The sequence below is a fragment of the Rhipicephalus sanguineus genome, chromosome 9, assembly GCF_013339695.2.
Source record: "Rhipicephalus sanguineus isolate Rsan-2018 chromosome 9, BIME_Rsan_1.4, whole genome shotgun sequence".
NCBI lineage: Eukaryota > Metazoa > Arthropoda > Arachnida > Ixodida > Ixodidae > Rhipicephalus > Rhipicephalus sanguineus.
The window spans coordinates 6,200,141-6,220,581 of NC_051184.2; the positions used below are offsets into that span (position 1 = coordinate 6,200,141).

Sequence of the window (20,441 nt, forward strand, 5' to 3'; positions counted from 1 at the left end):
GCTAGTATCTCCCAATGCGCCGCTCGAGATAAAAAAAGATTACGCTTCTTACCATCTTCGCCGCCTTGGCCTTGGTCGCGTCATCCATCCAGCTTGTCTTCTTCACGAAGGAAGACACGGCGTCTTTCGTGGCTCCGGTGACGTTTGCAGCCTGATCGAAGAAGCGATCAACGATCAGTCAGACTCGAGTATAGGGCTTTTTGCTGGGTCAGTTGGTTGACATCTTACAGGTTAGTGCAAACTATAAACAGACTTGAGAAATAAAGAGTATGAAGCAGTCGACATTTTGCTTCCTACTCTATTCTTCAAGTCTTTGTTACTTTGTTTGCGCTAGCATGGTATTCCTCAAAATCGCGTCATTAGACTAGTCACGTCATAATTTTGACGTGACCCCTAATTTTTGCACCAACAATGAACGAAGACGGACTTTCCCAAGTCAGATGTTTATACATACATATGTCCACACCTGAAACAACGACAAGCTTGGTCGTTAGGCAGAAATTTTTTTCAGGGGGGGGGGGGGGGCACCTCCTTGATCTGAAGGGGGCCGGGTAGGCAGACGTGGTCGAGTGTGATTTTTTGTTCTGTGTGTCATGGCAAAAAAAAAAAAAGATTTGGGGGGAGCGGGGGGGGGGGGGGCACGGGCCCGGTGTGCCACCTCCTGGCTACGCCATTGTTACAGCATGAACAGGTTAATTATTAGAAGAGGAAATGAAGGTAAATATTTCACGTTTGAATATCGCACCGAAGCTTCAGTACGTGAACATCAGTGTGACGTCACAAATTTCAAAGTCTTTTGAGGTTTTTCGGCCACATCGGTTCAATTAAATTTTCTTAAAATTGCTATGTTACAACTTATAAAGCTGGTTCCCTTAGAACACAATGGAAATAATTTTTAGCCCCAAACAATAACGTAGGCCCTCGCAGACGCCATCAAAATCTATGACGTCATGGCGAGCAGGTGCGGGAACTTCAAGGCGACGTCGCCACCCGTGTTTTCGTTTTGCGCGCTTTCTCGTTTGCCAAACGTCTTCTCGCGGTAAGAGTGGCGCTCTCTGTATTGTGAAATTGTAATTGATTAATACGGGAAAAATCATGGTGCCAAGCCTGAAGAGCTTCGCTCTTCATGAACCGCCACGCGCTCTCTTCATTCCCTTTACAGTGAAACTGTTTAAGCTATCGGTAACTCGTGCTCCGTCGTGCAAACTCCACGGGTGGCTATGCGCCACAGGAATTGGGCAAGCCCCTCTACCGTGTACAGCAGGTGCGAGTGTCAAACGAAAACGAACACGTGAAAAAGAAAGCAAGAAAGAAAGAAATAGATAAAAATTAGAGAGACAGAGATAGGAAGAGAAAATTAGAGAGGAATAAAGGGAATAAAGACAAAAAGATATAAGGACAGAGAAAGACATAGGAGAGACAAAGAAAGAAATAGAAAGAAAAAAAACAAGAAACAGAGAGAAAGAGAAAGAAATAGAAAAATAAAGAGGAACATGGAAGGTCACCCAGCTGCGCTCTTCCTTCAGGCTTGGCACCCCTAGTGCGAAGCTAACTGCAGCTGCCGTAATTTATTTCCTCTTTAATGCCAATTTAAAGGCATCGCGTGACACGGACCTTGAAGTCGTGCAGCCCCTGTTTGAAGGCGTTGAATCCGGCGTAGAGCGACATGACGGGGAGTGATTCGGCGACGACGCCCAGGCAGATCTCCTTGCGCAGGGCCGGGGACCTGCCCAACGCGCTCAGCGCCTGCAGCTTGGAAGGCAGGAAAGGCGACGCCACCACCACTTCCCGGAAGCCCAGGTAGTTGAGCACGATGTGCCTGCGACGTCCGGTCACGTTGACAGCGAGGGCCCTACGTTACTGGCTAGACTAGTCGTTAAGTTTTAGTTGCTATACTGTACTGTTATGCTGAGGGATATATATCCGACCATCCCGCGTGTTTGGTTCCGTTCCTAGCTATAAAACTTGCGCAGTTAAGCTTCTTGCACAGTAACCGAATATCCCAAACATACGCCACTCTGGACAGCGTCGCCCAGTGCTCTTCAATCTAACGCAGTGGTCTCACACTCACTTCAGCTAGCCGGCCGCAGTCACGAAATTCAGTCCAACAAGGGCCGGGACAGAGGAAACCGGGAAGGGGGGGGGGGGGAGGAGTTTGAACACAATGTCCCCTAACATTGCCATTCGAAAGAAAGCCTTTCCCATATCTCATATATGGATCATATCTGAAGGGCATTTGACGCCAGGTTTCGAGAAAGATATCGATACTTCTCCAGAATGACAAATGCTGAAATCGAAGTTTTTGTTCTACGGTGATGTTTCGACACATAGTGAACGCATAAATTCCCCCAGGAAAAAAAACATTGGAGGACACCTGAGCCTGAGATGTAGAGTCGCGAAACGTCTCCATCTCGGAGGCTTCGCTTCTGGCAATACCGGCTGTCCCGGCCCCTACCAAACCCCTACCAAAACGGCAGAGAGCAGCACTGGAAAATGAAAGAGGCGGAGCCTGGCTTCGGTTCTCGGCGCATGCCTCAACCGTGCCGTAAGAAAACAAACGACTGTGCGCGTAACATTGTCCGTTTCAAGCTATCCTAGAATGCCTACTGCAAGTGCAGTTGTTAAGTGCCCACTACACCACAATTCTTCCTTTTGCGGATCAGGGAAGGGCCCACTACGCGTACGCAGCTGCCCACTTTGTTGATGCTTTTGCAGCTGATGAATAAATGAGCGCTTTGTAATGGGTGGGCCTTTAAAACACCCACTCGTGCCGCAATTCGCAAGTTTGGACGCCTGGCGCGATTATACTTATCTGCCACGCAATATTACAAACGTTAAAGAGACTCCTTCCACTACATGACATTCACATAGGTTTTTCTTTTTTTTTTTCGAAGTAGTCTTAAGCAATGGCGTGGCTCTGTCGTAGAGAACCTGCTTGCCATGCAGACGGTCTGGGTTCGATTCGCACTCGAACCTAAGATTTTTATTATTTATTTTATTTGCATCTTGATTTTTCGGTCACGGAAGAGATGATTTTTCGCTCACAACCAACGATGCCGACACCGGAATTTCTGCGAAACGAGCTCTTTAAGGCTATCGCGTTAAAAAATGCTCGAGACCAATCCCGTTCCTCAAGCTTACCCAAGGAAAGGATTATTAATCGCAATAGTCGAGAAAATAATGCGAATACCATTTAGCAATGCTCGAGACCAATCCCGTTCCTCAAGCTTACCCAAGGAAAGGATTATTAATCGCAATAGTCGAGAAAATAATGCGAATACCATTTAGCAAAGTCAGACAAAAGTTTATTCTTTGTGAACCCACGGGCCGCGTCTTTCACACCCCCTGATCTAACGGCATAGAAAGGGCGCGAGAATTACATAGGTCACGTCAATGTCAAAATACTAGAACAGTTCATTCAGCTGTTAGCTGGCCGTCTATATATACGTGCCACAGCATCCCGGAAACGCGGGCATTATTTGTGACCTATAATACGTGCGTAGTGCTCACAAAGTGCAATGCCTCCACATTAATTCACGTACTTTGCCCACCACAAGCGGATAACCCTGCGCAGGCCTATGCAGCCATAGATGTCGTTACCATGCTACACGGAGGCGTTAACATGTAATAACCGACGTAACGTGTGGCTATCTGGGGCAGCTCTCGACTACGTATGGGTCACGGGACTGGAACTTCCGGTACCATTCCGTTCTCATCCACTGCTCCAGATAGGCTGAGTTTGGTGACAGCGAAGGCAGGAAGGTGCGAAAAATCCTTGACCTGAACAAGGGATTGTTAACATTACTCCCGTTGAATGCTGACGCCAGAGTATAGAGTGACTCACGGAGCCGTCTCCTTGATGGCGCTCAGGAGGTCGTTGACGAAATCGACGTCCTTGACCAGGAACTCGGTGGACTTGGTCACGTGCGTGATGTTCTCGAGGGCGATGTTGAGAAACTGCGCGAAAGAAGTTGGTGAATCTCGAAGTTAACGCACACAAGTGTATCAAGAAAAGCCGAGGTGTCCAACCTAAATGCTCCTAATGCTGTCGAAAGCGCCACATTTGCGGAGCTTCCACATAAAGAATTTTGCCGTAGTCGTCGTATCGTAACAAAATAAACTTCGGGAGCCATACATCTTTCAACTTTTCGACGACTACTCGGCTATGTGACCGTCTGTGATTGCGCGGTGAACGCTGTCGCGTGCGCGCATTTTGATCAAACGCGAAAAGTGACCGTCGGCGTGATCACGGACTATGCAGAAAACCATGTGATGACGTCCCCGTAAGAGGCAATGATGACGTCACAAATCGCCAGAATTTGTGACGTCATCGCATGAAATCGTCGCTTGGTCAAATGTGGGGCGATCCCGGAGCCAGTGCAAAACCACATTAGATACAGAAAGCTTACGGAGTGGGGGGGGGGGGGAGGTTGAGGGATACAAAGCTCGACTGAGAAGGAAAAGAAAATGGCTTTCGCCTTCCAGTCATCTTGGGCGAATGCATTCCTCAGTGTGGGGATCTTTCTTCTTTCTTTTCTCCCTTTATTCATTTTATGCCCGGCTCTCCCTCTGTGTAGGGTAGCAAACCTGGTTAACCTCCCTGCCTTTTCTTTGCCTTCTCTCTCCCTCTCTCACTGTCGCAAGATTTCTCTAACGATGTGCAACAGAACAGATCGACTCAACGGCTTCGTTTAGCGTCCCAGCAGGTTTGCCGTGGGAGCCAATCGGACCCTGTGGAGAAGACGGCGAACGCCACAGCGCTCGCAACAGCACGGTTACTGTGGCCGCCATCCATTCGTCGAATATATACGCGAAAAGGGACATTTAGACGGGACATTGGAAGTGGAACACTCGCCTCGGTCAGCTCGGGGTGGTCGTCGAGCTTCTTAACGGCCATCTTGGGCTGGGCGCGCAGCATGTTGGCCAGCCGGCTCTCGAAGGTGGAAACCTCGACGGCGAACACTGGGATGACGAGGCGCTCGCGGAACGGAGACAGGGCGTGCATCACCGCACCGTAGTACCACTTCACCGACCGGTTGCCCACACGCGGAGGCAGCAGCAGTTCGGGATGGCCGATCTGAAACAGTGAACGATTGGGCTCGGTGAATTATTGTATTTTAAGTGTCAACTGACGGGCAGGCAGAGCGCCAATGTGCAAAATAATGAGGGGGGGGGGGTTCAATGGTGGGGACAATACAGACTTTTTAAATCGTGTGCGAGCCGACTAATCAATGTTATGTTCCTTCATCGCGGCCCAATAATCTTTTGCAGTTGTTTTTTTTTTCGGAGATATCTTTTCCAACATAATTAATCAGTCATAATTAATGAAAATGTTTCACATAGAAACGCAAACAGAACGGGCGCCATGTTTGTACTTCTGTACCATCGTTTAGTATGAACTGTATGAACTGACAAGTTTTTCTACACTATGAATGTAGGCGTGCTCAGAGCTCTGCATCAGGGGGGGAGGGGACTACAGCGAGACCCTCCCCCCCCTCCTTGTTGGTCGAGTCGGAAAGGAAAGCTTCTCAATGGATGCAAAAATGAAAATGGGGGGGTGGACGTGCTTCTCGGAAAGGCCTGCCTTTGGTCTCGGGCTTTCCAGGGATAAAGGTGTGGAGTAAACAGTTCTTGGAATGCAACCCCGTTATGGGGCGCACGCCCATTGCTATACCTCAATACCAACTCGCTGAAACCAAGATTCTGCATGGCCTTTCAATTGATAGTCCGACTCCGTGTTTTTAGCTTAGGTTAAGTTAGGTCATTGCGTCTGTTCAGCGTGCCTCATTTTCATCAACGATGCAGTTCTTCAAGCTCGCCCAGGCGTTAGTCTGTGGCCGTCAAGGCACTTTCGAAGCCGGGCTGTAGTTTACGAGTGAAATGTTCACCGCATAGTGAAATGTGCTATAGATCGAATATAGCCAGGAGTGCCGCCATATCTGACCGAGAGTATGCTGGCGCCTTGCTTGTGCGGGTGTTTCTCCACTCCGATGGAGAGGAGCGCGGGCAGGTTGAATCGGCGCAGCAGTCGAGCGGCGGCTCGCCAGATGAGCGGCTGCTGCACGGGGTCCGTGAAGGGCCAGCCCGACAGTTCCGTCGACTCTTGCAGCTCGGCAAGGGGGTCCCAGCCTCGCTCGCTGATCGCCTCTGAATGAATGAATGAATGAATGAATGAATGAATGAATGAATGAATGAATGAATGAATGAATGAATGAATGAGTTATTTTAACTAGCATGACGGCTTCAACTTCAAGGAGAAAAATGCAGCGAAGGAAATTTCAGTGACTAGAACAATGTGAGAATTTTATGGAAAGCTTCAGGTGCCTCATCAAGCACGATAAGAGATCGTAGGCATCCGTTTTTTTTCAGCATCATAAGATGACGTCGTCATGACGTCACATTCGCCAAAATTTGTAACGTCATCGTGACGTAACTATGATGTCACATAACATTACTATAAGGACACGTAATTGATGTTTTATAATTCGTTTGCGCGCCTACACGTACACATACAAACACACGCGCGAACATACATAAAGGTTGGTTGACGCCCCCCTGAAAAATTTGTCGCCCCTGGCACTGAAGAACTAAGCTTACCTTTATTCAAGCACTCCTTGTACAGGTGCCTAGCAGTCATCAGCTCCGGGTACTTATCCTGGGCTTTGAGCGGAAAGAAATGCGCACATTTAGGTATACCGCACCAATGCCGCAAAGCTGTAAGCTGCAGTAATTCTAGATGCGAATCAAGCGACAGAAAAAAATTGGCCGCGCATCTGCGCGATTCGCTGCAAATGTCGTCGAAAGACGATAGTCTTCTGCCGGCCGTACTCTGTCTCATCCGCGGCCACCCGTGATGCTGTTCTCGTAGCAATTTTTTCATCAAGCGGCCATTTATGTCTTGCCTTGCCTCAGACAGCGCCTCCTCTATTTTGAATCGGCCGCATCTGGCTGTCATTGATAAAAATAGAGGAGGCGCTGCGTGAGATATGGACGCCATCTGGCAGTGGCATCGGGAAACATGAGCTTGTGCAGAACCCAGGGCCACTGCCAGGTGGCAGCACCATATCGTCGGCAGAGGGCTTTTTTTTCGTGCATAGCGTCGCATTTTCGGCGCAGCCTAAGAAACGCTAGGGTCTTTAGAATTACGTATCTATGTATTTTCTAGTAAAGGAGCACACTACCTAATACTTACGTATTGATGTTGCGCCTCAGATATGCGTAATATTTGCTTTTTGATCGACAATGTTCACTAGTATGAACGCAGCTACCAGTTCAAGATGGCTGGGCGTTCAGCAAGAGCTTAAACTGTGGCCGGGAGGCTGAGTCGTGTGACAGACAGACCAAAATTTCTGTGTTCAAGTATCCCGAGAAAGAATATCGTCTTCAAAAAATCGATGTGATTCAGTAATAATAACGACTAGTAGCGCTCGCAAGTTCCGAAGTGCCGGCGGCTTAACACGCTTAGCGGGCAAACAAAGGTTTGTGTAGTGGACACCAACGGCAATATTTACACGAAAAATCGTACTCCGATGTCATCGAAGAGCATGTGCCCATATCGATTTACGAAAATCGATATGGGCGACATTTCCTCATTTACCGCTTAGACTCTTCGGCACCTTAAACACTCCCAATGCGAAGGTCATGAAGAACTGTACGGCCGTTAGGCTTGCAAGGAAAACCAATGGCAACGTTTTTATTAGGAGGCTACTGTGGTTTATAGACTAGTTGCGACCAGGCTCTTCGAACAAGCAGGCAAGGCAGCGGTTGAAATTAAGGGGGGCACACTGCTGTGTAAAACTTTTGAAAATTCTGGATCAATTTTGACGAAAACTTGCTGCGTTTATGTATATTTATGTGCCCAATTTCAATCATGTAATTATTGTTCTAGTACAATATGTCGCTTTTGAAATAAAGCATCTGATGTGCCTTTCTCGGTACCATTTTTCTGAAACTGAGGAAGTTAAAGTAAATCGTCATATCGCAATAATCTCTAATGAGAATTGTACGCAATAAAACAAGAATGTATGTTCTAAATCCATATGAACAAAAGTTATGGCATTTCGAACATTCGCGAGTTAGATGTTGTCACCTTGGAATTTCGCTCACGAAAGTTCAACCTAATATAACTTTTGTTAAAATGGGTTTACAAAATCCATTTTTGTTTCATCGCATACAGTTCTCGTTCTAAATTATCTCTATATGTTGATTTACATTAATTCTCTCTTTTTAAGAAAAAAGAATAGCCCCCCCCCCCAAAAAAAAAACGAGAAAAAAAAAAACCGCCAGGCCTCCGCGCCACGCGCAGCAGTCACAGCGAAAGCTCGAAGAGCGGCCTTTCTAGAGCCCGTCCCAAACTCTCTTGGGGCATCTAATACAAGAACACACGCGAGGCATCCACTACGCCATAAATCATAATTTTTGTCAAGTACGGACGCACCCAGTATGCCACTGTTCGTCTGTCTGCGGATAAGCGAGGTACCAGCTACACATCTGTGAGGCATTATGTGCCCTTTGTTGATGCTGAATGTGGCTGATGACAATGAAGAATTATGGCTGAGCACTTTGTAGTGGGTGGGAAGCTTTAAACCACACACGCGTTGCGCAACTAGCATTTTGTGACGCCCGTTTGTTATTTTATTCGGCCACGCTATATTAATAATATTACACATGTTAACACGATTCCTTGCTCGACATGACGCCTGTGTAGGGTCTTTTTACAAATGAGTTTCAAGCACATGCGTGGCTCTGTGGTGGAATACGCAACTGCAACGCCGAGGGTCTGGGTTCACATCCTATCCTGAATGTTTGTTTTATTAAATGCGAAGCATTTCTTAGCGAACCTCTGGCACTTTGAGCGTTTCTATCTACGTATCTATCTATCTATCTATCTATCTATCTATCTATCTAGCCGCCTACGTCTGGGTGCTCTCATGATCGCCTCCTTAACTTGGTGTAGACCAAAATTTGCATGGGAGGGTAAGAGTATTTGACGAATATGATTGCCGGTTCAGGACATGAATAACATTAAAATCCTGTCGCGTACGTCGTCAAACCCTTTCCACTAGACACGTGTGGCACATACCCGTTTACCACAGGCCGCGGTGTACGGGTATGCGCCACAGGTGATTGACAGTTTATATCTACCCAGGAACAGCGAGAACAGACATTAGTAACTTAAATGCTAGAGCGTTAAGGAAAACCAACATCGGCAGCGTTGACTCAACGAATGGAAAGAATGAAAATTAGGATCCCAGCCGGAATCGAACCCAAGCATTCTGCGTGGCAATCAGGTATTCTACCACTGAGCCACGCTAGGTCTATAACCTGGTTTGGAAATACAGCATACGCAGGCGTTATATCGGTGCAACGTCAATTGTGGTTGTGGTGCTGGCTGTCTAATTTTAAAAGAACGCAATAAACACTACATGATACTCCTACGATGTGTACTCCTACGATGCAGGCGTCATATCAGATTAACGTCTGTAGTTCCAGTGTTGGCTGCGCTTTTATAGCAGTCTAATAAAGATTAAATTTGTATACCTATGATTGAGCAAGATATATTGAAGCATTCCTCGACCCTAGAGGAATACATTGACGAAAGTTACATATGATATCCACATCACCGCACCGTAAAGTGCACTTCGTCCGCCAGAACGACGCAGTCTCCTCTTCATTTCTTACGAGGCTGGGCGATGGCCTCATGCTCACCGAGGATGATGCCAGATTGATTGACAGTCGCTTTGTGGACTAGGCTACGTAGGCCACACACGCCCAGGTACTCTACGAATACGACAAACACCAGCCACTGATGTTGGTCTACGTAGCACTATCCAGGCCTACCAGCCTCGACGGCCTATACCTCACCAACGCGAAGGGTGGCTTCAGGTTCCGACATGTCGCCGGCTCTGTCGACAGACAATTTGTCGACGAAATGACCGAGGCATCCACGAATTCCAACAGCTCTACTATACCACATACTTCACTACACATGGACCCCTCGTCACCACGATCACGACCGGATATTATAACAAGTCATGACCAGCTGCTGGTGCTCACTGATCACGGTGATGACGCCCTTGTTCAAGAACTGTCAAGAACTTCTTCCACACATGCACACGGGTTCGTGAAACGTGCGTGTGTTCTCGGGACACGTATAAGCACTACATATCACCTTACCGCTTCTGGTATTGGTAATACCCACGTTGCCATTGGCAGCGTTACCCAACCGTAAACAACATGCTATATAACACATATGCGGCTCTTCAGCACATATATGTGTGCGTATAAAATTTGTACAAATCTTTAGCATCATTTTGTAACGTGCCGCTCACTAAAAAAAGTTACGCCAGTCACCTACCCGCCGCATGCTTCGCATAACATCGACTCCCACGGTACGTGGGATCTGCCGAATTTTTTTATTTCATTTTTTTTATTTCGCGCGATAGCGGTAACGGACACTGGCGGCGGCGGCGGTGGACAACTACGGCACTGTTATTGTGATCTCATAACAGCTTTCGCTGTAAAACGCACATGAAATGTGTGTTTAAAAACTAAACATGCTACTTGTATTTGTATAATTGTATATTTGTAATCAGCAAGCAAATATACATAAACTCAGCATGTTTTACCAGGAATTCAAAAAAAATTTTAAACCCCATTGTCACCCTTAATAGAGAATCAAGTTAACCAATCAAATTAACCAATCAAGTTAAAGTTAACCGCAGCTACAGCGTTCACGTATAACCGTATAACTAGGAGTAGAATAAAGCCCGTTTCCGTGCCAGCGAGGGCACGTGTTCCTCGGGGATACCTTTGATGACGTTCAGCACGCCGTCCTCGAGGGCGCGGTAGGCGATGACGCGAGGCGAGTCGGTCACGTTCTGCTGGGCGCACACGAACTGGTAGAAATCTGAGCAGGCCGACTTCAGGTAGTCCTTGGACAAGTGCTTCACGGCCGCAGATCCTAAAGCAGGGTGAAAGGAGCAAGTGGCGACACGGCTAAAGCGATTAAAAGACGACGGTTCGGTCCACGATTCCAATCGTGAGCCCGGGGTAGCTGACACTAATTACTCCACTTAAGGTTAAAAAAAGTAAATTATGCCATTTGAGGCGTAAACAGAGTTTTTATATTATATAAGGTGTAGAGTATATACAGCATTCACGATGTAAACATAGTTTTACACCATTTAAAGTGTAAATAGAGTGCACGCAGTCCCTGGGGTAATTCGAATGTAAAGACACACACAATTGTCATCAAGAGCATTCCTTACACTTCAAAAGCGTACGCCTGAAATTGAGCTTGTTGGTGCGTGATCATAGTCAGCTTTTCGTCAATATAAGGGCTTTAGACTGCAGGGAATTTTGCCGATACAGAGCGCTAAGTGGCCACCCTGGTGCGCCGTTTAGCCGTTTTTTCTAGGCAATTCTACCGACTTTTGCCCTAGAGTTGGAATGCATTGCTTACCTCTAGTCAAGCACCGAGCGTCTTTGCATACGGGGGGAGCTGCATTCCAGAAGCCAGCATTGGCTGGAAAGAACAAGACAAACAAAAATAGGGCGGGGAGTTAGGTCGACAAAAGTGTATAGCGCGTCTTTTTACAAGCCATTGTTCGTGACAGTAGCTTCAAGGCGCTCACCTGGTCCAGCCTGGACTGCCTTGAACTTGGAAGCATTTAGGACGAGGTGGCGATCGAGTCCGAAAGCTGAAACGCGAAACCATGCCGTAGTGTGAAAAGAGCAAAATCAAAGGCAACAACAACAACAACAACAACAACAAAACATGTATTAAGCCGTTATAGGTTGCATGGTGAAGAAAGCCGTTATGGAGAATAAATTTCTTGACCATAGACTCTGTAGACATCTACGAACGGGCACGTTTGCAAACGTGCGCATTTAAAAACAACATATTTTGGCGTGTTAGTGGTATCACCTCGTCTCTTCATGCTCACCCTTAGATTTCTCTTTCCCTTTTTTCGTGCACATGACACATCACACAAGCAGCGTGTCGTGTTTCTACATTCTACGTAACCTCCTATGTTAGAAACTTTTCTACGCGTCGTAAGTAATGTGCCGTGGAATGTGCCGCTATTTAAGGATATATCGAATTACTTACGCTGCCTAGACTGACTCCTGTGGCCGTTCATGGTGATGAGCAGTGCGAGGCCAACCAGAGCGGCGAGAACCACCATGGAGTACGCCATCAGTTCCTTGTTCGGCATGCCGCGCACCTTGCGGCCCCTGAAGGAGGGAAACGACGTACGTAGCCGGTGTTCAGAATTAAGCTTTACGGTTTTCTTAAAATTCTGCACTGGCAAATGCGTGAATACCACCTTTGCAGATAAGTCATGTATCCAGAGGGACACAAAGTGAGACAGCGATTACGGCTGTAAGCCACCCAATTCACTAAGATTCAATAATGAACTTTTTACCGACCGCAGTAAGTGGGCCTGTTTGTACTGAAAAGTTCGAGGCAGTCGTACTTCTGCACAGTTCCAATTGGAAGAATTCTGGAACGTCCGTGCGCCGAGATAGTTAATTGCAGTTCCGGTGATTACGCATGCGAGACAGTGAGGACTGGCGCAAAGCTCCTCCCTGATGTGCCGCGACCGTTGCGTTTTGTTTTAGATGCGTACTATACCGCTGGAGTGATATATATAAATAAACCTCCACAATTTATCACCAGAACAATGACATATTTATGTTGTTGTGAGCCTCCCTGTATGCACAGTTAAGCTTCCAACCTCCTTTCATCCCATAATACTGCAGGTGCTTTGCTGGACAGTGAAGGTACAGGACCATAAGTTATAGGATTCGCCTCAGTCGCGCATACTGTAGTCTAAATAAATGATAGAAGAATTGAGGAGAGGCTCTTACCTCCTGATGAGCTTTTTGGTGGACCCGTGACCTCCATAGACTTGTCCGGAAGGCAACATGTCGTCGTCATCGTCATCGTCCACCAGGTTCTTGTCATCGAAGTTCTTGTGCGCGTACGAGACCACCATGTCGGCGGGCTGCCACGAAGCGGTCCCGACCGCCGAAGCTCCGCTGGACTTGGTCTTCGACTCGAGCGAGCTGCTGTTGTCCGAGGTGTCGCCGAAGTCCAGCCGAATCTGAACGTCGGGCACGAAGTCGTCATTGTTCCCACCACGTTCCGCGACGCGTGCCCTGGAACGGGTGGTGACGCGTCGCTGCTGCGGTGTCGACACGGACCGCACTGACGGCTGCTCTCTGTCGCGCCTGTGGAACGTCTCTCGCGATTCCCTCATGGGCATCATCGGGGCCCCGCGAGCGCTATTGGGTATGGGACGAACCTCACGCTGCCAAAACTCCTGTCCGTTGACCTCCATTCGAGTGGTAGTGGTCTCGAAGGCCACGGGCTCCTTGGATGGCTGGCCATCTGGAAACCTCAGCGGGCCCTTTACGGGACCTTGGTCGTCGGGAAACTTGGGCGCTCCGCCCAGACCTTTGTAGCGGTATGTACCGACGCGGGAACCGTCAGGCTTGATCTGTTCCTCGTACTCGTACTCGTGTCCCTGCCAAGGTAGGTTCACCGGAATCGGAGGACCGGGAGGATCTTTTTTCTTCTCTTCTTGCTTGTCCTTTTCCTCGCCTTTCTCGCCCTTTTCGCTCGCCTCTGGCGACTTTCCCTTGGCCTCGGCTTCAGACTCGCTACCGATGCCTTTTCTTTCGTCTTTCTTAGCGTCCTCCGATTTGCCCCCGGCGTCTTTCTTAGCGTCCTCCGACTTGCCCCCGGCATCTTTCTTAGCGTCCTCCGACTTGCCCCCGGCGTCTTTCTTGGCGCCCTTTTTGCCTTTCTTGCTGGAGCGTTTCCTGTCCTCGGTAAGCTCCTCGGCGTCCGTCATTAGGCTCACGTCCTCAGTCTGCTTCGTGTCCGGGTAAATCCAGTTCATGAATCTTTCGTACAGAGACAAGCACTGCACGCCCACAGCGGCGCCCAGGGGCTCTTGGTCCTCGTAGCGGTCTTGGGCCTGGACGGACCTGTCCCTTCTGACGTCGCCGCTCTTCGGGAGCAAGTACGCGATCTTGAAATTCTTCTGCCCGTCGTGATAGTGGTGGTGGTGCTGATGCGTGTGCACGGTTGTCGTCGATATGATCTCCGACAGCTGCGGTGGAGGCGGCTGGAACATGGAACCCATCGGAAACGGATATCCGGGTGGTGGGGCGTCGTAGTTGGGGTTTCTCGTAAAGTTAACGTGAGGGATTTCTTCGATCTCCGCCTGAGCTTCGGCGTTCTTCATGGACCCTGCGTCATGCGTCGCCGCCGCCGATGCGCGGGTCTTGACGCGCGCGTTGGTCGCCTTGGACAGCTTTTTCTCTTCGACCTGTATCTCCACGCTGCTCACGATTCGCTCTACAGAGGGCTCCTTCGACGTCTCGATGATCTCGTCTTTGGTTTTCTTGTCTCCGTCGTCCGCTTGGTGCTGCCTGCTTTCGTTCTGAATCTGATACTTGAACACGACGCCTTCTGCGCCCTCTACCTGCGCCTGCACGGGCATTACGGTGGTGGCGCTGCGGCGCTTGCCTCCTCCCTTCTGCTGGGTGAGTATCTGGTGGATCCTGCGATCCATGCGCATCGGAACGCGCCCAGATTGAGGGTCGTACTGCACGGGCATTCCCTGCATGGCCATGGGCTGCATGGCCATGGGCTGCATCGGCATTCCCATCATTGGCATTCCCTGCATGGGCATTCCTTGCATGGACATTCCTTGCATCGGTTGCATGGGTACCCCCTGCATCTGCATCCCCTGCATTCCTCCCATCTGCATTCCCTGCATCTGCATGGGGAGCATCTCCGGTGACGCGACGCGCTGCGGGCTTCTGTAACCGACAGCGGTCGGGGACAGCCTACGGTTCATAGAGTACATCCTTCCCGGATCTCCGGGACGTCTCGACATGCGCACCTGCGCGTACTGCTGGCCATTGGGGCCTTCCATCTCTAAGCTCGTCACTTGATACGTATCGGCGTTCTCGTCGTCGTACGCCTTGCGCCTGTTCGGAGAAATGCGCGGAGATGCGGACCTCGCCAGCCCACGGCGGCCCCTCACGGACCTGCTCCGGGACGCGGGCCTTAAAGTGCCATCATATCCGGCCGCTGCGCGGCTCCACCACTCGGTCTTGAGCTGCGGAGTATCTTCCACGTGTTCGTAGCGCTCTCCCTTCGGCCGACTAGGAGTTCTGCGAGGCATAGTCTGCATAGCGAAGACTTCGTCGCTGGTGGATGACTTAGGTCTGCTAGGCATGGCCTGCATAGAGAAGACTTCGTCCTTGGGGGGTGGCTTAGGCGGCGGGTTAGCCAACGCTTGGACAGTAAATCCGTGGTACTCTTCCGTGCTCTTGACCGGCTGAGGTTGCGGCTTCGCCTGCACTGTGAATGATTGGTAGCCGGCGGGAGGGTGTCTGTCTTCGGCAGAACCAGAAGCAACAGGCTTGACAACTTTCGCGATGCCCTTATTGGCAGCCACAAGAAATTCGTAGTCTTTAGGAGGGGGATGGGGGGTGTTCGTGCCCAGGATGAACTTGTGGTACTTGCCAACCTCGGCAGCCATTGCGCCGGCAGAGGTGCCCTCTGGGAGGACGCTGCAAAGGAAGTCCTGGTACCTGCCAAGTTCCTGAGCAACATTCGAAGGCGTCGCACGAGCAGGGTAACCCTGTCGTTTCTTGCCAGCCCGAACGTCTAGAAGGAAGTCCTGATACTGGTCTGGCGACAAGAATCTCGCTGGCTGAGCCGCGTCATCGGGGTTCTTCGGAGCACCCCCGTCCTGTGCTGGGGCAACCTCCTCTTTATTGACGACATCTCCCTTAACAAGCATTAACGGCTGGTTCTCGTACCGGTACAGCATTCCCGCTTCTATGAAGTTGCGGTCTGCCGTGGGCCGAGGCTGAAACATATCGTCGTCCCACCCTTGTCCCATCTGGCGGGAGCGAGGCCTGTCTTCGTCGTCGTCCCTTCTCTTCGACCGCGTCCGGCTGCGCCGCCGTGAACCGCTGCGCTTGCGGCCGTGGTCACTCGAATCGTGCCGCTTCTTGCGTCGGCGGTCTTCGGATGATGAAGACGATGAGGAGGAAGAGGACGATCGGTCCCTGCGCGACCTGCGGCGGCGCGGCATGTCATCGCCGTCGTCATACCGCGTCTTCGATCTTTGCCTTCTGTCACGCCGGTCGTAGTCGTCGCTGTCTCTGCGCCTTGCGTCCGTGTCATCTTCGTAGTCGTCCGTCGCCCTTATCATTGCGCGCATGGGCGCCGTTCGCGGTCTCCTTTCCATGCTGCCGCTGGGCTTGCTACTCGGAGCGTTCGTAGCGTCCCCCGGAGCGCCGTCATCTTTGTCGAATGCCTCGATGTCCTGTCGAATCTTCTGGATGATCCGTTCGGCTCGACTCTCCGATTCCTTCGTTACGGGTAACTTGGTCTCGGACGGTGCTCCTCTGGGAAGCTCGTCATAGTAGTAATCATCGTCCTTACGGCCGCGGGACCGTTCCCGCATTGGATAACGATCCTGGTCTGGTGAAGGGTACCTGCCCCGATCCGGGAAGTATCTGTCCCTGGGAGGAGGTCCGTACATATCAGGTGGTCTGTCATAACCGCCTCCATAGCCGCCTCCATAACCACCTCCGTAGCCACCTCCGTAGCCACCACCGTAGCCACCTCCCATGGGCGGCCTGTCGTAACCACCGTAGCCACCGCCTCCACCCATCGGCGGCCTATCGTAGCCTCCCATCATCTGGGGATACCCGCCTCCCATGGGTTGTCCTCCGAAGCCGCCTCCCATTCCACCGCCCATTCCACCGAATCCTACACCACCCATGGGTCCCGCCTCGTACTGCGGCTTACTCTCCAGGTACATCTTGCCGCGAACCAAGTTGCCGTCGACAAGTTCCTCGTACGACTTGACGGCCGCCACGTACTCCTTCTTGGCACCATCCTGCTTTGGCCCGAGCATCACCTATAAAAATGGACCGAATTGAATTTGCACCTGAGTTTCCAGGATGACCAGGTAAAAAAGCTGTAAGCGGGTTGAAGTGAACCTGACCACCTCATACACAGGGAAGCTTCATAGCAGGTAAACAAGACTGTCTGTAACGCACTGGAATATACAGGTTGTCTTTTTTGTTTTTTTACAATACAGACTTCTTTTACTATGGCAGTCAGACACCTGTTGTCTTTGCACACGAACTCTACGTCGAGGCCGAAATACTTCGCTGTGCACAAACTACGACAAGTTAACGAAATGTGTAAAAGCTAGCGCATTTCTAATTGTTCACACCAGCAGCTAACTAGATTATACATGTGGTTGGTCATTGCAGTAAAAGCTCTGTACTCTACGGTTGGCATCTATAAAGCAAGACGGTGCCATCAACGTTGACGGACCACAGCTAAAACTACTGTAATAAGAGAGTTTTAGTGCCGGGTTCCCAAAGCGTCCTGCGTACGCAAGCCCTCGCGTTCTTTCGTATTCTCCTCAGGTGCGGCTTGGAGTAGAAAGGAACACAAGAGCACGAGTACGCAAGCCGCTTGGGGCCCCCGGCATTGAAACTATCGTAAAAGCACTACCTGCGCCGCTGGCGCGTCCGCCGCCGTGGTTGTCACAAACGTGCCCGGCGCTGGCTGAATGGCAGCGCCGGCAGCTGCCGCATTAGCAGCTGGGGCCTCGGCCGTACCGGCGATAGGCGGTGGTGGCGGAGGTAAGTTGTCGGCTTCAGGTGCAGGCGCAGCTCCGGGTGCAGCACCAGGTGCAGGTGCGGCCGCTTCTGGCGAAGGTGCAGCCGAGGGCGTAGGTGCGGCTGCGGGCGCGGACGCCGGTGGTGGATGGGCCGGCATAGCCTCGCCAGGATGCATGGCGCTGGCGGTAGATGCACCACCGGTTGAAAGCCCCTTTCCCGGCGAGGCTCCAGGAGGTAGGGCCGCGGCCATGGTCTCTGCCGCGGGAGCAAATGAAGCAGCGAAGGAAAAAAAGAAAACCCGGGGATCACTTCAGGTGTGACTGCTGCTGCTGCTGCTGAGGGGTGGCCCTCATTCTAGGCAAGAGCGGCGCTCGGTTGGTTGAAGTGAACGCGGGCACGCGCGCGAAACCGCTCCGAACGGAATGGGTGTCGACCTGCGAGCAAGTCGGGCAAGGTTCGTGGTCAGAAGCACAGTGGGAAGAGACAGGGCACACGAAGGCACAGAAGGGAGAGAGCAAGGAAATGCACAAGTTCTGATAATAAACTTTCAGCGTTGTCATTTGCTGCCTAGTAGTATTGTGCCTTCGCGCCTTTTTCATATGTACTTTTCTTATTAAATGCTATACGTTGGATGTCGCTTCCTCTCCATGAGCATGTGCCGCCTAAACTGAACCAATGGTACTTTTGACTAATTGCATTGAAATAAGCATGACTGTCACCACTTAGGAGAAAACAAAGCTCAGACTCCGTTTAGTAATATTTTCCGTAGGTATCCGGCCCACTACTCTGCTCTAACTTTTCTACACCACGCTATCCTACACACCAAAAAAGAGTCGCCAAAGAAAGAAGAAAGCGCTTGTACCAGAAACGATTCCAGCTTGTACGTTACAGATGATAAAGGGATAAGGCAAGCACCTTTAATAAGCTTAAATTGGTGTTAGGATGTTCAGTATGCACTGCTGCTTGATAGCTCTTGATACAGATGGGCACAGGGACCAGCAAGATCAAAGATATTTAGCATTGGAAACCTTCTCATTGCACGCACACGAAGGCACATAAATGTCAGCCACGTTCTTCGCAATCCCTAATAAAAATAAGCGGAAGACCTCATTGGACATCGCCGATCGCCCGAGCGATGGCCGATGGCCGTTGGGTCTTCGGCCACTTCGGTGGTCCCGATCCCCAGTTGATGGACGGTTGCTCAAATGCGCGATCGCTCGCGTACTCGTCGTTAATGGAAGAGTGCCGACGGTGGCTTACCCTTTCGAGAAGAGCGCAATTTTTCCTCGGGATGCCGCAGTCAGGGAGGGCCCATTGGTCTCCGAACAGCTGCGGGCCTCGCCACGCGCGATGGTAGCACACGCCAATGGCGCGCAGGCCCGCCCAGTCCTTGTCGTCTTCGCCGCGCGAACTGCCTCCATCGCGCGCCCGCTGCGACGTCGTCTTCTTCGCCTGTCCCTCTTTTCGACTTGGCTGGGACCTGGTGGATCGGCGCCCTGGCGGATCGGCTCAACCAACTGAAAGAGATAAAGGTGCGCGTATGTGCATTGCTATTTGCAAGTGCAGTGCCATCTTCTTTTTCTTTATTCACTGTCCGTAAGCCCCCAGAGCCAGAAATGGCGCCTTTTCCTCACTTCGTCTAAAAAAAAAGTCACAGTTTCTCCGCAAGGGTGAAGCAATGAATGCGATCGCAACAAATTGGAATGTTATGCAAAGTAAAGTTGGCAGCTAACTCTTTTGGATACGATCTCGCGGAACTCGACGAAACGCTGGTTTAAGCAAATACGGCCGCCCCAAGGAGCAAAGCGGTTTACGTGCTGTCTGTCGTCTCAACGCGAAGTAAGCACTGAGATCACAGCACGTATACGAGCCGTCTACTGATGCCTGTCGAGCTGCTGCTGCTGAAAAACATTTATTTACAGATGTTATTTACAGGAAGGGTGGGAGCGGTCCTTAAGGGGCCGCCCCGTACAAACACTAGGTGGGCTCCCTCTTACGGGAGCCCATTGGCGATGGCCGCGGCCCGGGCCCGCTCGACCAAGGCCCGTTGGGCCGCCGCTTGCACGGGAAAGTGCCCGCATTGTGAGGAAAATTCCTGTGACATTTTCCACATGGTGTGGGCATGCCAAAAAACCCCAAACCTTACCCCACTACCCAACCCTTCGCGGGAGGACTGGGAGGCAGCCCTGCTCGGCTGCCTGTCGAGATAGCGCGCGCGCCAGCTCTCGCGACTGCACCTCTAAGATAAATGTTCGCAGTTGCTGCTCGAGCGACGCAGCGCCCAAGGGCGTAGCCAAGGGGGGGGGGGGGGGGTTGGGGGGGTTCAAACCCCCCCCGAAATTTTTCAGTTTTGCTTGCGTATATAGGCACGCACACATACAAACGCACGCACGAACATACGTATGGTTGAACCCCCCCCGAAAAAAATTTCTGGCTACGCCCCTGGCACACTGTAAAAAATTTTTCTTGAAAAAAACAGAAATTGTCTGGCAGCTGGCCTGCCAGAAAATTTCTGTTCTCTTTCTGTTTTCTGTTTTTCTGTTTTTGTAATTTTACATGTCTCTTCTGTTCCCGCTAACAGAAAATTTCTGTAATTTCCATCGGTTTTTCCGTTTTCAGTAACAGAAAATGTCTGTAATATTACATGTATTTTTTGTTCTCAGCAACAGTAAATTTCTGTAATTTCGAATGTATTTTCTGTTGGCAGTAACAGAAAACTTCTGTACCTTGACATAGATTTTCGGTTCGCACTAACAGCGAAT

The 20,441-nt window shown here is 50.5% G+C and overlaps 1 protein-coding gene across 1 annotated transcript; it reads right to left on the minus strand.

Annotated features, from left to right (window-relative positions):
* Position 1: 1 nt before the first annotated feature.
* LOC119404500 (uncharacterized) lies at positions 2-17,929 on the minus strand. The gene is made up of 12 exons (XM_049419346.1): positions 17,570-17,929; positions 12,874-16,961; positions 12,113-12,237; positions 11,637-11,702; positions 11,465-11,527; positions 10,811-10,963; positions 6,598-6,660; positions 5,945-6,147; positions 4,850-5,077; positions 3,845-3,957; positions 1,615-1,819; positions 2-151 (listed from the first exon to the last, which is right to left on the minus strand). The coding sequence occupies exons 1-12, from the start codon at positions 17,927-17,929 to the stop codon at positions 2-4; spliced, it is 5,817 nt and encodes a 1,938-aa protein (XP_049275303.1).
* Between the last annotated feature and the right edge of the window lie 2,512 nt (positions 17,930-20,441).